Consider the following 15,705-nt stretch of genomic DNA (forward strand, 5'->3'; position numbering starts at 1 on the left):
TGGACAGAATTTAAATGACAACATTCATCAGCGGAAAAATCTGAGGCTGAAATCATGGAGGCCAATAAGTACACAACAAATTAAGATCAGTTTGATGAATGGCACACAGCAGAGAGCACAAGACAGAGTTCACACACAACACCGCACAACACTGCACTGTTCTCTGAATATTTAAGAGTGGAATATCGAATTGGCTTTCAGCGAAAAGCAGGCTTACTGATGTTCTGCCCCCCCATTAACCTGCAGTTCTCTTCAGAAATGTTTCTGTAGCTACTTTAAATCTATCCATGCTGAAACTCAGACATTGTGTATCTCACCGTGTTTGTCTTCTCCGGGCCTTTGCTGTGTTTCTGCAGGAAGCGGTAGCTGTCCTTGGCCAGTCTCTGAAACATCTCCAGTCTGGACAGGTCCTCCTTGTCCTGCAGGATGCACATGCTCCCCTGTTGCAGTGCAGGCGACATGGAGAACATGTACTTTAATCCGCAGTCCCACGACATCGTAGGCTCGACAACTTCACCTCCGGCAGACAAAACACCAGCACTCCTGTCTGCACACTGACACTCTGTGAAATGAGATGAGAAGGTGAAAAGTGTCAGTGTTTGCAGTGTGTCTTTATGTGTGTGTGTGTGTGTGTGTGTGTGTGTGTGTGTGTGTGTGTGTGTGTGTGTGTGTGTGTGTGTGTGTGTGTGTGTGTGTGTGTGTGTGTGTGTGTGTGGCTGACTTATAGTCTCCTCTGTCAGTGCAGCCAAAGTAAATCCCAATTGCTGGTTGTCAGCCCCGGAGCAGACCAGCACATGCAGTAATGACTTTGGCGGTTACATTCCAGGTATGTCCCTGTGTTTGGTGTTAGACACGGTGAGCATGTCCTTCTCTTGCCTTGATACACCGGGGAGGGGAATGAGTTAGGAACACGATGGGCTCAGGAAACATCTGGTGTGTTGGACAGCCCCAAAAGGAAGCTTCAGATCTCCTGAAGGCAGGAGGCAAAGCACATTACTAATTACACCGGGAGGTCAAACACTTGTTGCACTCAAGCACTTAGTCTGTGGAGGTGTGGTTGTGTGTGTGTGGGGGGGGGGGGGGGGGGGGGGGGGGGACCAGCACTGATGGGCCTCAGGGGCTTTATAGGACTTCACACAAGATTGAATTTGGTCTTCGTATAATGATTTTAAAAAGTGTAAATCTGATGTATTGGAACATTTTCTAAAAGGTACCTTAGTTCTCAGGTCAGGTCAGGTCTGGGAGCATGCCGTGGTACCAAGCATTGCTACATACACCACACTATGGAAGTGCCTTACGTTGTCTTGGATTTGTTCGCTTGGTATTAGAATTCTGTGTGTATTGACCTACTGCCTGGTTTTTTTTTTTTTTTTTGATAAATGTCTGATGCTCCCATAGTAAGACTGTTGCCTGTTGGACTGATTATCTGTGCTTGACCCCTGCCTGTTTATGACCAAGCCTGTTGCTAGCTGCTATTCTGTCTGTTTTCTCAGGAAGGCAATAAACCTGTTTCTTTACCTTTGTGGTTCTCTGCACTGGGGTCCTCTGCCAAAACCATTACAAATGGACCTCTCTGAAGGTAGTCGGCAGCTCCTTAACATTTAAAGTGCCTCATCCTGTCTATAGCTCACGCTGAGACCCTGATTCATTCTTTTGTTTCTTCTAGATTGGATTATTGTAATGTCCTATTTTCAGGGTTACCGCAGTCCAACATTAGGGGTCTCCAGCTACTTCAGAATGCTGCTGCCAGACTTTTGAAACGAAGCAGAAGGTTTGAACATATTACACCCATTTTGGTATCTTTGCACTGGCTTTCTGTCTCTGTAAGGGCAGATTTTAAGGTCTTGCTGCTAACATATAGAATTGTTCATGGACTGGCGGCTTCTTACCTGGCTGATTTGGTGAAACCCTACGTACCAGCCCAGGTTTTGCGGTCGCAGGATGCGGGACGACTCTGTGTTCCTAGTGTGAAAAAGAAGTCAGCGGGTCATAGAACCTTCTCTTATCGTGCACCCACTCTGTGGAACAGTCTCTCTGCGACCGTGAAACAGTCAGATTCAGTAGACATTTTTAAGTCACGACTAAAAATGTATTTTTACTCCCTTTCTTATGAATAGCTTTTATTTTTTTTATGTTTTATTCTTTTACTTGTGTTTTTTAATTGTGTATTTGAATCTTTTAATTTACTCACTCATGTTGATTTTGAACTGTTTTGTGTGAGACGCCTTGAGGCAACTTTTGTTGTGATTTGGCACATTATAAATTGAATAAATTGAAATTGAAAGTGATGGCTAAAGATAAACAAATCATTCCCTTCAAAGACCTTAATGTAGTATTTATTTATTTTTAAATTTTAGAAGGTACCATCTCAGTGACTCCAGGACCACCTGATAACCTATACTAGCTTGCTAAAAATCCCTATAATGCTTATTTGTTGTTTAACAAATAATGAAAAATTTGTGTTGTTTCAGGTACTATGTGTGGTATAATGTTTTTTCATTGGGTTCAGACCCCTTGTCCATTTAAACCAGCTCAACAACAAGCACTTAAGTGATGACGCTCTTAGCAATAGTTAAACAAGAACCAACGTAGACCTACATGTGTAATCAAACTAAGCAAGGACATTAGTTCACAGTGTGAACACTTTATCAATTATCATAATATCTTTTTCCTTACTGTCAGCAACGCTTGACTGGGTCTTTGCAAAGCCATTGTGCTGCTGCACCACACTGCTGATACAGCAACCTGCTAAATTAGAAAATGTGAGGTTCCTTTTTTATGTGAGGTTGAGCACCATCATTCCACTCTGCTCTCTTTTCGAGATAAAGATTCCCAATGCCTTCAAATATTTCTTTGCAGAAGGGAATATCAGACTATTCCTGCAAAATCTTAAATAACTCCATATAACTCCATATAAAATTCCATTATTTTTTAACTCCAAACCCAGTGCATCAGCATATTCTTGCCGGTTGTTTATCAGATTTCTGCATTTAAAATAGGATATAAAGTATTCTACATCCACCCCAAGGTGTTAATTGTTAAACCAAGTTTCCCAAAACCATTCTGTGGTAATAGTTGTAGTCTTACACACCTCTCTGCAGCTTCTCTCCCCCTGCCATCCCCTCATTACCCCATCCCCGTAGAGACGGTGTCTGCTCCCAGACTACCAATAACCAGCAAAAATCTATTTAAGCATAAAAATTCAAAAAGAAAAAATAATATAGCACCTTCAACTGCACCACAGACTAAAACAGTTAAATGTGGTCTATTAAACATTAGGTCTCTCTCTTCTAAGTCCCTGTTGGTAAATGATATAATAATTGATCAACATATTGATTTATTCTGCCTAACAGAAACCTGGTTACAGCAGGATGAATATGTTAGTTTAAATGAGTCAACACCCCCGAGTCACACTAACTGTCAGAATGCTCGTAGCACGGGCCGGGGCGGAGGATTAGCATCAATCTTCCATTCCAGCTTATTAATTAATCAAAAACCCAGACAGAGCTTTAATTCATTTGAAAGCTTGTCTCTTAGTCTTGTCCATCCAAATTGGAAGTCCCAAAAACCAGTTTTATTTGTTATTATCTATCGTCCACCTGGTCATTACTGTGAGTTTCTCTGTGAATTTTCAGACCTTTTGTCTGACTTAGTGCTTAGCTCAGATAAGATAATTATAGTGGGCGATTTTAACATCCACACAGATGCTGAGAATGACAGCCTCAACACTGCATTTAATCTATTATTAGACTCTATTGGCTTTGCTCAAAAAGTAAATGAGTCCACCCACCACTTTAATCATATCTTAGATCTTGTTCTGACTTATGGTATGGAAATAGAACACTTAACAGTATTCTCTGAAAACTCCCTTCTGTCTGATCATTTCTTAATAACATTTACATTTACTCTGATGGACTACCCAGCAGTAGGGAATAAGTTTCATTACACTAGAAGTCTTTCAGAAAGCGCTGTAACTAGGTTTAAGGATATGATTCCTTCTTTATGTTCTCTAATGCCATATAACAACACAGTGCAGAGTAGCTACCTAAACTCTGTAAGGGAGATAGAGTATCTCGTCAATAGTTTTACATCCTCATTGAAGACAACTTTGGATGCTGTAGCTCCTCTGAAAAAGAGAGCTTTAAATCAGAAGTGTCTGACTCCGTGGTATAACTCACAAACTCGTAGCTTAAAGCAGATAACCCGTAAGTTGGAGAGGAAATGGCGTCTCACTAATTTAGAAGATCTTCACTTAGCCTGGAAAAAGAGTCTGTTGCTCTATAAAAAAGCCCTCCGTAAAGCTAGGACATCTTTCTACTCATCACTAATTGAAGAAAATAAGAACAACCCCAGGTTTCTTTTCAGCACTGTAGCCAGGCTGACAAAGAGTCAGAGCTCTATTGAGCTGAGTATTCCATTAACTTTAACTAGTAATGACTTCATGACTTTCTTTGCTAACAAAATTTTAACTATTAGAGAAAAAATTACTCATAACCATCCCAAAGACATATCGTTATCTTTGGCTGCTTTCAGTGATGCCGGTATTTGGTTAGACTCTTTCTCTCCGATTGTTCTGTCTGAGTTATTTTCATTAGTTACTTCATCCAAACCATCAACATGTTTATTAGACCCAATTCCTACCAGGCTGCTCAAGGAAGCCCTACCATTATTTAATGCTTCGATCTTAAATATGATCAATCTATCTTTGTTAGTTGGCTATGTACCACAGGCTTTTAAGGTGGCAGTAATTAAACCATTACTTAAAAAGCCATCACTTGACCCAGCTATCTTAGCTAATTATAGGCCAATCTCCAACCTTCCTTTTCTCTCAAAAATTCTTGAAAGGGTAGTTGTAAAACAGCTAACTGATCATCTGCAGAGGAATGGTCTATTTGAAGAGTTTCAGTCAGGTTTTAGAATTCATCATAGTACAGAAACAGCATTAGTGAAGGTTACAAATGATCTTCTTATGGCCTCGGACAGTGGACTCATCTCTGTGCTTGTTCTGTTAGACCTCAGTGCTGCTTTTGATACTGTTGACCATAAAATTTTATTACAGAGATTAGAGCATGCCATAGGTATTAAAGGCACTGCGCTGCGGTGGTTTGAATCATATTTGTCTAATAGATTACAATTTGTTCATGTAAATGGGGAATCTTCTTCACAGACTAAAGTTAATTATGGAGTTCCACAAGGTTCTGTGCTAGGACCAATTTTATTCACTTTATATATGCTTCCCTTAGGCAGTATTATTAGACGGTATTGCTTAAATTTTTATTGTTACGCAGATGATACCCAGCTTTATCTATCCATGAAGCCAGAGGACGCACACCAATTAGCTAAACTGCAGGATTGTCTTACAGACATAAAGACATGGATGACCTCTAATTTCCTGCTTTTAAACTCAGATAAAACTGAAGTTATTGTACTTGGCCCCACAAATCTTAGAAACATGGTGTCTAACCAGATCCTTACTCTGGATGGCATTACCCTGACCTCTAGTAATGCTGTGAGAAATCTTGGAGTCATTTTTGATCAGGATATGTCATTCAAAGCGCATATTAAACAAATATGTAGGACTGCTTTTTTGCATTTACGCAATATCTCTAAAATCAGAAAGGTCTTGTCTCAGAGTGATGCTGAAAAACTAATTCATGCATTTATTTCCTCTAGGCTGGACTATTGTAATTCATTATTATCAGATTGTCCTAAAAGTTCCCTAAAAAGCCTTCAGTTAATTCAAAATGCTGCAGCTAGAGTACTGACGGGGACTAGACGGAGAGAGCATATCTCACCCATATTGGCCTCTCTTCATTGGCTTCCTGTTAATTCTAGAATAGAATTTAAAATTCTTCTTCTTACTTATAAGGTTTTGAATAATCAGGTCCCATCTTATCTTAGGGACCTCGTAGTACCATATCACCCCAATAGAGCGCTTCGCTCTCAGACTGCAGGCTTACTTGTAGTTCCTAGGGTTTGTAAGAGTAGAATGGGAGGCAGAGCCTTCAGCTTTCAGGCTCCTCTCCTGTGGAACCAGCTCCCAATTCAGATCAGGGAGACAGACACCCTCTCTACTTTTAAGATTAGGCTTAAAACTTTCCTTTTTGCTAAAGCTTATAGTTAGGGCTGGATCAGGTGACCCTGAACCATCCCTTAGTTATGCTGCTATAGACGTAGACTGCTGGGGGGTTCCCATGATGCACTGTTTCTTTCTCTTTTTGCTCTGTATGCACCACTCTGCATTTAATCATTAGTGATCGATCTCTGCTCCCCTCCACAGCATGTCTTTTTCCTGGTTCTCTCCCTCAGCCCCAACCAGTCCCAGCAGAAGACTGCCCCTCCCTGAGCCTGGTTCTGCTGGAGGTTTCTTCCTGTTAAAAGGGAGTTTTTCCTTCCCACTGTAGCCAAGTGCTTGCTCACAGGGGGTCGTTTTGACTGTTGGGGTTTTACATAATTATTGTATGGCCTTGCCTTACAATATAAAGCGCCTTGGGGCAACTGTTTGTTGTGATTTGGCGCTATATTAAAAAAAAATTGATTGATTGATTGATTGATTGATAAAGCACTCTTACTTTAGGTATACTAGTTGAACAAAGGTACTTCATACTTTGATTTTAGCATTTTTCTTTGGTCTGCAGAAAGTTACTCCATGCATTTCCACTATATAACATGACCAGTCAGGCTGTAATTGATCTTGAATTTCTAAAAACAGCACTGTTTTCCTTCCTTGCTCCTTCCTGCGTTACTTTTCAGCTTCAAGTATTATGCTGATGTGCTACCACTGACCCAGTTTCTCAAGAAAAGGAATTGCAAAATGAGAATGCCTGAAGTCATACTTCTTGTAATGCTGCAGTTTTTAAGCAGGAACTACCATGACAACCATGGGAGATATGCACACTGTAAGCCTGTAAGGAGGACAGAAATGATGACAGTCTCTTCAGCTTGTTGCAGCATGCACATGCACATGACAGCATGCACATGACTCCCAAAATAAGTACAGTACTCCATCTGCAGTGGAACTGCTTAGATATTAAAGTAGATACTAAAACCACAGAAACAGGGAATATACATTAGTGCATAAATGATAATGCAAAAAGTCTGCAAAATTAAATACATTTTTATCATTGCTTGTTTTGTTTTGTTTTTGTTCCATTAATCAGTAGAACATGACATAATCATGCTGCTGTTCTTACTTCCCTTCCGCTTGGTCTCTTGCACACACAATATGTCTACCCTTCTCCTCTCCATCATGTCAGCCAGCTCTCTCCCAACATTCAAAGCTCTCACTTCCACCCTCCTAGTTTTCCTCTTCTCCCACTGTCTCTGGACACATTTTCCTCCTCTTCTTCTTCTTCTTCACCCAGCAGTAGCCCAATTTCCACCGGTACCCTGCTGGGCAACAGCACCGGTGGCAGTTCTTGTTAACCTGATCCGGTATGGAAATTTGATTTGTTATCTGCGTCTTTAATTTTGGCGCTTTTTACCCCGGATGCCCTTCCTGACACAACCCTCCTCATTTATCCAGGCTTGGGACTGGCACTCAGAATGTACTGGCTGCACATCCCATGTGGCTGAGTTGCCAGGAGTAACTAAAGCATTAATGTATAATTTACACTCCTAATCCAGAAAAGAATGCACACACAGATGGAGCACAATATTGTACAGGCCAAAAGTTTGGATGCTGCAGAAACCAAATATATTATTATGCCCCTAAATTTTTGAATCAGCTGGACAGAGGTTATCAACATTGTTGAGCAATGCTATAACGTCCACATTGATTAAAGTTGCTCTGTTGTAAAATCTTAACTGATGGGTGGCTCAAAATTCACAGGATGAGGAAAATATATAAAATATAAAATTTGGAATAAATTGGATAAGGCATTCATCACACTTGATATTTATACTTTGTTATTATATTCTTAAATATCTTCTTTTGTGAGGTCAGGGAGTTCAGAGATCAGGTATTTCAGTTCTCAATATGTCTGTGATGTATTGTAGAAATGACAATAAAGTTGACTTGAGACTTGAGATAAGTTATAGTGTTGAAAGGAAAACATGGGCTGCACCTAAAGATTATTGCCAAATTTGAGTAATCAATCAATTATTTTCTCAAATTAGTTGTTTGTTCCATAAAATGTTAAAAAAAAAACAAATGAAAAATCTCACTCATTAATACACTCAGCCCAAGACGACAACTTCAAATGTCTTGTTTTGTGCACAGCCCAAATATATTCCATTTAATGCCAGATATAAGTAAAGCAGCTGTTAAACTAGAAAATATTCCCATTTGAGAAGGTGAAATCAGATTATTTGTATAAAAATGACTAATCGATTATCAAAATAGTTGCTGATTAATTTAATATTTGATTAATCACCCCTTGGGCACCGATATAGGAGCCCCTGGGCACATATTGCAGCGTTTTGGGATTACCTTTCATTGCTATGCTAATGATACTCAGTTATACATGCCAATAACTGCTGGTTATCTCATCCACATAAAATCCTTAGAAGATTGCCTTGCATCAGTAAAAAGCTAGATGTCCAGCAATTTCCTACTTTTAAACCCTGACAAGACTGAAATGATGGTTCTTGGTCCAGTGAGACATCGGCATCAATTTGACCAGTTAACACTCAGCCTAGGCTCGTGTGTCATACATCACACTGACAAAGTGAGGAACCTTGGGGTAATTTTTGATCCTACATTGACCTTTGACCTCCACATTAGAGATATTACGAGGACTGCTTTCTTCCACCTACGAAATATAGCAAAGATTCATCCCATCCTGTCTATGGCTGATGCTGAGACCCTGATTTATGCATTTGTCTCTTCTAGATTGGACTACTGCAATGTTCTATTTTCTGGTTTACCACAGTCCAGCATTAGGGGTCTCCAATGCTGCAGCCAGACTTTTGACACGGAGCAGAAAGTTTGACCACATTACATCCATTTTAGCATCTCTTCCCTGGCTTCCTGTCCCTGTGTGATCAGATTTTAAGGTTCTGTTACTAGCCTATAAAATTATTCATAGACTAGCCCCTCCCTACTTAGCTGACCTAATTAAACCCTACATACTGGCCCAGGCTCTGCGTTCTCAGGGTGCAGGACAACTTTGTGTCCCTACGGTGAATAAAAAGTCTGTGGGTCAAAGAGCTTTCTCTTATCATGCACCTGCTTTGTGGAATGATCTCCCTGAATCAATAAAACAGTCAGAGTTTGTAGAGCCTTTCAAGTCCAGACTTAAGAAGCACTTATTTTCCCTTTCAATTGTTGGAGAAAGTGTAGTGACACGGACCCACAACAGGGGGCGCAAATGAACAGTCAATAGATGAGCCAAAAGGTAACAATTTAATGTTGTGAATGTGCACAACGATTATACAGACAATCACAGAATCTGATAGCAGTCAATACACAAAGGTGACGTGTGGGCAGGCTCGAGGATAGAAGACGTCTGTCCTGAGAAGAGCCGGAACCACACGATTTCCGCCGCCACCGAACCTGGTGAATACTGGAGCCGCCAAGTCCCGAATTCCCAGGTGGTCACCGTCCCCGACTGTCGGATCTGGTACTGCTGGCGAGGAGCACAAACAGTGAGATGTGGGTGTGTGCACACCCAGTAACAAAAACAGAAGGTGGAAAGTCACCTCCACCTCTAATCACACACTCGTGCAGCTCCTGTTAAATCACTTATCTGGCTGGAGTGTGAAGCAAAGCCGTCGCTGATCACACTTTACGCCAATCCCACAGATAAGGAAATGCCACAGGAATACGGCTGCAAAGAAGTTCAGATTATTACTCAATGTTTAAGTCAGCAGAGACAATTACCTTCACAGGTAGATGATATCTCGGCAGCGAGGTGGAGATGACGTCCGGCTTTTATGGAGTGGATTGATGAAGTGGAGATGGGTGACAGCTGTCATGAGTTGATGAGTGACAGCTGTCAACCCCGGCTGTGTCCGTGGCGGCAGCGCCCTCTCGTGCCTGAAGCCCGCACTTCAGGCAGGGCACCCTCTGGTGGTGGGCCAGCAGTACCTCCTCTTCTGGCGGCCCACACAACATCAATTCCCTTTCGTATGGTTAGCATACTGGCATAGCATGGTACTATGCTTTCTACCATTTTTTAATTTATTTTATTATTAAACAGAACAGTCCGCGGCCTCAACTTTATCTAAAGTCTGGGTCTTTTAGTGGAGCTTAGGGATAGTGGCTGCCAATAACCTTAGTATTTCTTCTGTTTTTCTTGTTGCTTAATGCTGACGAAGTAGAGAAGCTTGAATCTACGACTGGACTGGTTGCCTGACGCGAGGACGTTTCGCTTCAAATCGCAGAAGCTCAGCTCCTCAGCTAAAATTCTTGTTCTGGTAGTCTCACTTCTGTTTTGTCTCTTATAGAGAAATAACAGAAGCCACAAAAGCTGGAGTTTTAAACCTAACCAGTCCCCTCCTACCAAGAGGCAGACTGCTATAGGCTAGTGACTAAACAATTGCTCTAATTAGCACCTATTGTGCTCTAGTTAGCACCCTCCTAAAGACAGGGCAACTGTCCCTCCTAACGATGGGACTGACGCCTCTCCTGATGGCTCTCCTGACGACTCCCCTGATGACGTGAATGACTCATTACCATGAGCAAAAGACTGAAACTGCTTTGACCTGAGTGCCCCATTGTAAACAGGGGGCAAAGCGTGTCTCAGACCCCCTTCCCAGGTAAGGCTGGGTTTCAACTGTTTCACATACAATGCCTCCTTCACTCTCTCAAACCATTTCCTTTCTCTGGCTAAGATTTTAACTTCCTTGTCCTCAAACAACTCGGTAGGAGGGGTCTGGTTAGGTTTAAAACTCCAGCTTTTGTGGGTTCTGTTATTCTTCTCTACAAGAGTCAAGACAGAAGTCAGACTACCAGAGCAAGAATTTTAGCTAAGGAAGCTTCAGCGATTTGAAGCGAAACGTCTTCGCGTCAAGCAACCCAGTCCAGTCGAAGATTCAAGCTTCTCTACTATGGAAACCACCTGGACAACTGAGAGCCTTCACAGAAATTAATGCTGACAAATTATACTGTATTTGTTGTCTTTCTGCCACCTGATTCTGTTTGAGGTGTGGCTCCATCCAGAGATGGGAGTGGGTGTTTTTTTTCTGCAGGCCTCCCGTCTTGTGCACCAGCATGGAATCCCAAAATCTCCCAAAATTTCAAGTATAATTTCCTGTATTGTCTATTGTGTCGATAGCATGGCCCAAGCAGAGGGTCACCACTTTGAGAACTGGTCTGCTTGAGATTTCTTCCTCAAATCATCAGAGGGAGTTTTCCCTTACCACTCTTACCTGTGTGCTTGCTCTAGGGGTTGGTAAGGTTAGACCTTACTTCTGTGAAGCGCCTTGAGGCAACTTTGTTGTGATTTGGCACTATATAAATGAAAATAAATTTAAAATTGTAATTGAAATCATTGATTAATCATTGCGGCTTCATTCTCCAGTCCCAGTGTCACAGATGGTAATAAGTGTATGTAGAACTGAAGCAGACAATTTAATTGAATTAACACACACTTTCTTTGATAAGATGAAATGTGTAGAATTAGGGGATAATGAGCTTAATAGTTTTTAGCTGAAATGTATGTAATGTCTAAGTCTGAAACAAGTTGTTTCAGATCAGATTTTTTTCTTATAACATGGGTGTTTCTACAAGCCTAACATTAAACAGCAAATGTTTTTTTTTTTTAAAGATTGAAAATAGGACCCTTTTTGCAGCTTCAGTGCAAATAAATCACAACATCATTAAAATGTGGAAACAATTTAGATTCTGAAAGTGACTGGCATACTTTAACTCACTGTGGAGGGATATTTTTTCCTGGCTCATATCTATGTGATAAACCAACCAATAATCAATCAGCAATTCACAGAAAATTTATTGTCAGTTATTTTAGTGATCAATTAATCATTGAAATCCTTGTTAATGTAACAGTATTTGCTTGCTGAGTAAGTTTGGGGATGATTAATTTTCCTTTCTTGGCCTCAAGTATTATACAGACTCAGGTGTACTGTGCTGACAGGGTTCAGGATGATTCAGTTGTTCTAACAGCATAGAAGATCTAAGGGTTGCACTGTTTTTCTGGAAGAGATACACAGAGGCCTGAACATTTCTGCACAACTGCATTAATGGCGAGTCTTAAACACAACACCTACCTCTTCTGGCTTGCAAAAGACATAACATATGGATTATTTTATTTCATTTTATATAGTGCCAAATCACAACAAAGTTGCCTCAACGAGCTTCACACAAGTAAGGTCTAATCTTACCAACCCCTAGAGCAAGCACACAGGTGACAGTGGTCAGGAAAAACTCCCTCTGATGATTTGAGGAAGAAACAACAAGCAGACCAGACTCAAAGGGGTGACCCTCTGCTTGGGCCATGCTACCGACACAATTGACAAAATGAACATACAGGATTACAGTTACACTTCATGTTTGTTGGTGGGAGCAATTTTCTATCCATCCATTTTCCACCGTTCATCTAAGGACAGGTTGCAGTTGCAACAGCACCAGGCTGTAAATACCTCTATGTTTAACAAGTGAGTTTCAAACTTCTAGATGAGTAAAGTCACCTTGAGACTTGCACAAATTTGATCCCCGCACTGGCACGCAATCTTGCATGCCAGTGAGTAAACTCGTCATAAACTATTGTAAAGTGTATGGAAACTGTGAGGGTCTGAGCCCGTGCGCAAAGAAAATTTTGAAATGTTCAAAATTTCTGGCACACAAATTTCGTGCCACTTGCATGAAGTAGTCGTGAACATTGTGCAACCTATTCACAAACACTGCGTATCAATGCATGTCATTGCACACAGGTCTGCACACAGTTTATGCACAGGTTACAACTGTCATGCAGCCATCTATGATGGATTCTTTTTTGGTGTTTGTTCAGGTGTGTTCCCCTTTTTAGTCTGTTAAGTTATTTCTTTGTTTTATTTGTGAGCTGTTGGGGGCCAGCTCTAGGTGGGGGTACCGTCATGCAGCCATCTGTGATGGATTTTTTTTTTTTTTTTTTTGGTGTTTGTTCAGGTCTGTTCCCCTTTTTAGTCAAGTTATTTCTTTGTTTTATTTGTGTTAACAGTCCTTCAGGTTTCATTTGATTTTTTGCAGTTCCTGTCTCTGATGTATTCAGGTTATGACTTGGGGGTCAAGTGTTATATTTCTCATCACATGGAAGTCTGTTCTTTGCTGCACTCTGGTGTTCTCCTTTTGTCAGTACATGTTCTTGTTGTGTAATCAATACAGGTGTGCCTCATTAGTTCAGCTGGCTATTTAAGGTCACATTTTGAGTTAGTCCTGGCTGGTCCATTGTTGCCGATGCTTTTCATGTCATGGTGGTATGTATTATATTATTAATCAAGGAAATTCTTTAAGTTGTTTATGTTCAGGTAATTTCCTGGGACTCTAAGCATATTTGGCTTTTGTTTGTACTTTCTGTTTTGACTTTTTTTTTTCCTCACCCTGTGTTCAGGGTTATTTGTATTTTGGTTATAACTTTCCTCACTCTTGCTGTTTTTGTACCCTCTCTCCTTTTTTGGATAAAGCCTATTTTTTGTTGAATCCTTTTACACTCCTGAGTTTTGATATTACACCCTTAATGGGATAAAGACTTTATTTTGTTCTTTTCGCTCACTGGCCATGTGTTAAATACCACACCCCTTTTTGGATGTAGACCTATTTTTGTTGAAGCCTTACCCACTCCTGTTTTTGTATATCGGGCTCATTCTTTATTAAAACTTGGCAACTTTTTTGAACTCACCTCCTGTGTTTTGGCTGTCTTGCATTTGGGTTCTATTTTGTTAAATGCCTGGCTCTGAATCCTGACAACAGTTTGCGACAAATTTACTCACTGGCATGCAAGATTGCCTGGGACATGCTGTGACCATTTGGAGGACTCGGGAATTGTATGGTCCTGAGGAAGAGATCTGTCATGTGACTACGATGATCCCAACTGTATTCCACGTCACGAGTCTATGAAATTGGCCACTTGACTGTTTGATCAACTGGCTAAGGTGACCAGTGGACTCTATACGTATTTGGTTGCTTAACCGTATCATTTCTGTCTTTGCATGTTTGACAATTCTTTGTTTTTTCCAGTTATTTTGTTATTGGTAGTATGCCTAAGGCAGATACCGCATTTTCCTGAGTAAGTCAGTTTTTTACTCGTTTGAGAGGCCCTGCGACTTGTACTCCAGTGCAACCTATATGCCAAAAAAAAAACATTTGTACTTAATAAAACTATTTTTGATTTTCTCAGAATCAAAGCAAACAAAATAAACTCTAATAACAAGCATAAATACTAATAAGATGTAGTGCACAAACAAATTAATGAGCTGATAATACAGAAAAAGTGCGTCTTCTCCAGTCTGACTTATATATGGGTTTTCCCTCAAGACATTTTTTTTAACAGGTGTAATTATACTCCGTTATGACTTAGCCGAAAACAGTAGTCACCCCTCAAATTCTGGCCTGCTGGTCCTACAATAAAACACCCAAGGGAGTTTTTCCTTTCCGCTTTTGCCAATGTGCTTGCTCAGGAGGTGGTTAAGGTTCAACCTTGCTGTTGTGAAGCTTCTTGGGGTCATTTATGATGGGATTTGGCATTGGATAAATAAACTGAATTGAAGTCATTTAACTTCACTGACTGATTAGACGGGGGGCCAATCAGACTGACACTAGCAGAGACACACGGTAGCCCATGTTATCGAGCAAACACTCAATCCAAAATTCTTCACTTTTGGATATACACATCCAGTTTGAGCAATGGAGAATCTGCAAATTTGTCTGAAGTGAGAATAAAACATGATGTAGTGCACCTCTGAAAATTTATTGCCTAATGTTAGCTTAGCCTTTACTCAGTTGAGCTGCGTGAATGTTTTAAACTGTTCAGTTTCATTTTTACCAAATAGCTACAGTTTTTAATTGTTGTTGTTGTGATGACAAGAAAAGTCTCAACTTTAAATATCTTAGATTTTTTTGGTTTTTAACTGTTTCGCATTTCTTTATAATTTATGAAACATTTCTTCACTTTTCCCACATCAGGAACTTTTCAATATTTGCTGTGCAGAGAACCTTGTAAATCTCAATGCACTTCAAAAACTTCCAGTGATGGAGCTGAACAGCAGAACCTGAAGTCCAGAAGGAAGATCTCTGCACTTCAAAATGTGAGGAAAATGTCTCTAAAAACACAAGAGGTCAAAGCTGCAGACATTCATCTGGTTAAATGTCCTGAGGGTCCAGCTCACCTGTCATCTCTGAAAACTCATACCTGCTCCTACACTTCTAAATTAAACAAAGGATCTTCAAAGATAAACTATTTTATTATTTGAAAAAGCTGTTTCCTTTTATATTTCAACATTAAATGAATGAATCATTAAACATGTCCATAAAGTCAAACTTGTGCTCCATTCACACTCACTAGAATAGAGTAGTTCATATTTTAGTAATTACTCTGTCCTGATAACATTAAAAGCGATCACATAGTCAAATGTTGAAATGACTGAATAAAAAAATGATTTTATCATGAGGTTTATGTCACATTGAGAAATCCTAATTAACAGACACACTGCAGTCATTGTTACATCATTTCCTGTTATGATAAATATTTTATTTATTTACAATATTTTTTTCCTGGTTGAAATGCAAATATTAATGAATGAATCTACCAGATGCTTCTCATTGAATAT

At 40.2% G+C, this 15,705-nt stretch overlaps 1 protein-coding gene across 1 annotated transcript in view; it reads right to left on the reverse strand.

Annotated features, from left to right (window-relative positions):
* LOC117514524 (rap guanine nucleotide exchange factor 5-like) overlaps nt 1-598 on the reverse strand; it is a 59,947-nt gene extending 59,349 nt beyond the window's left edge. The window contains exon 1 of the mRNA XM_034175027.1: nt 318-598. Within this exon, the coding sequence (XP_034030918.1) occupies nt 318-497 (180 nt within the window). The 5' untranslated portion in view covers nt 498-598. The remainder of the gene's footprint in view (nt 1-317) is intronic.
* Nucleotides 599-15,705: the final 15,107 nt, after the last annotated feature.

The sequence above is a fragment of the Thalassophryne amazonica genome, chromosome 7 (genome assembly GCF_902500255.1).
Source record: "Thalassophryne amazonica chromosome 7, fThaAma1.1, whole genome shotgun sequence".
In the NCBI taxonomy this organism is placed as follows: domain Eukaryota; kingdom Metazoa; phylum Chordata; class Actinopteri; order Batrachoidiformes; family Batrachoididae; genus Thalassophryne; species Thalassophryne amazonica.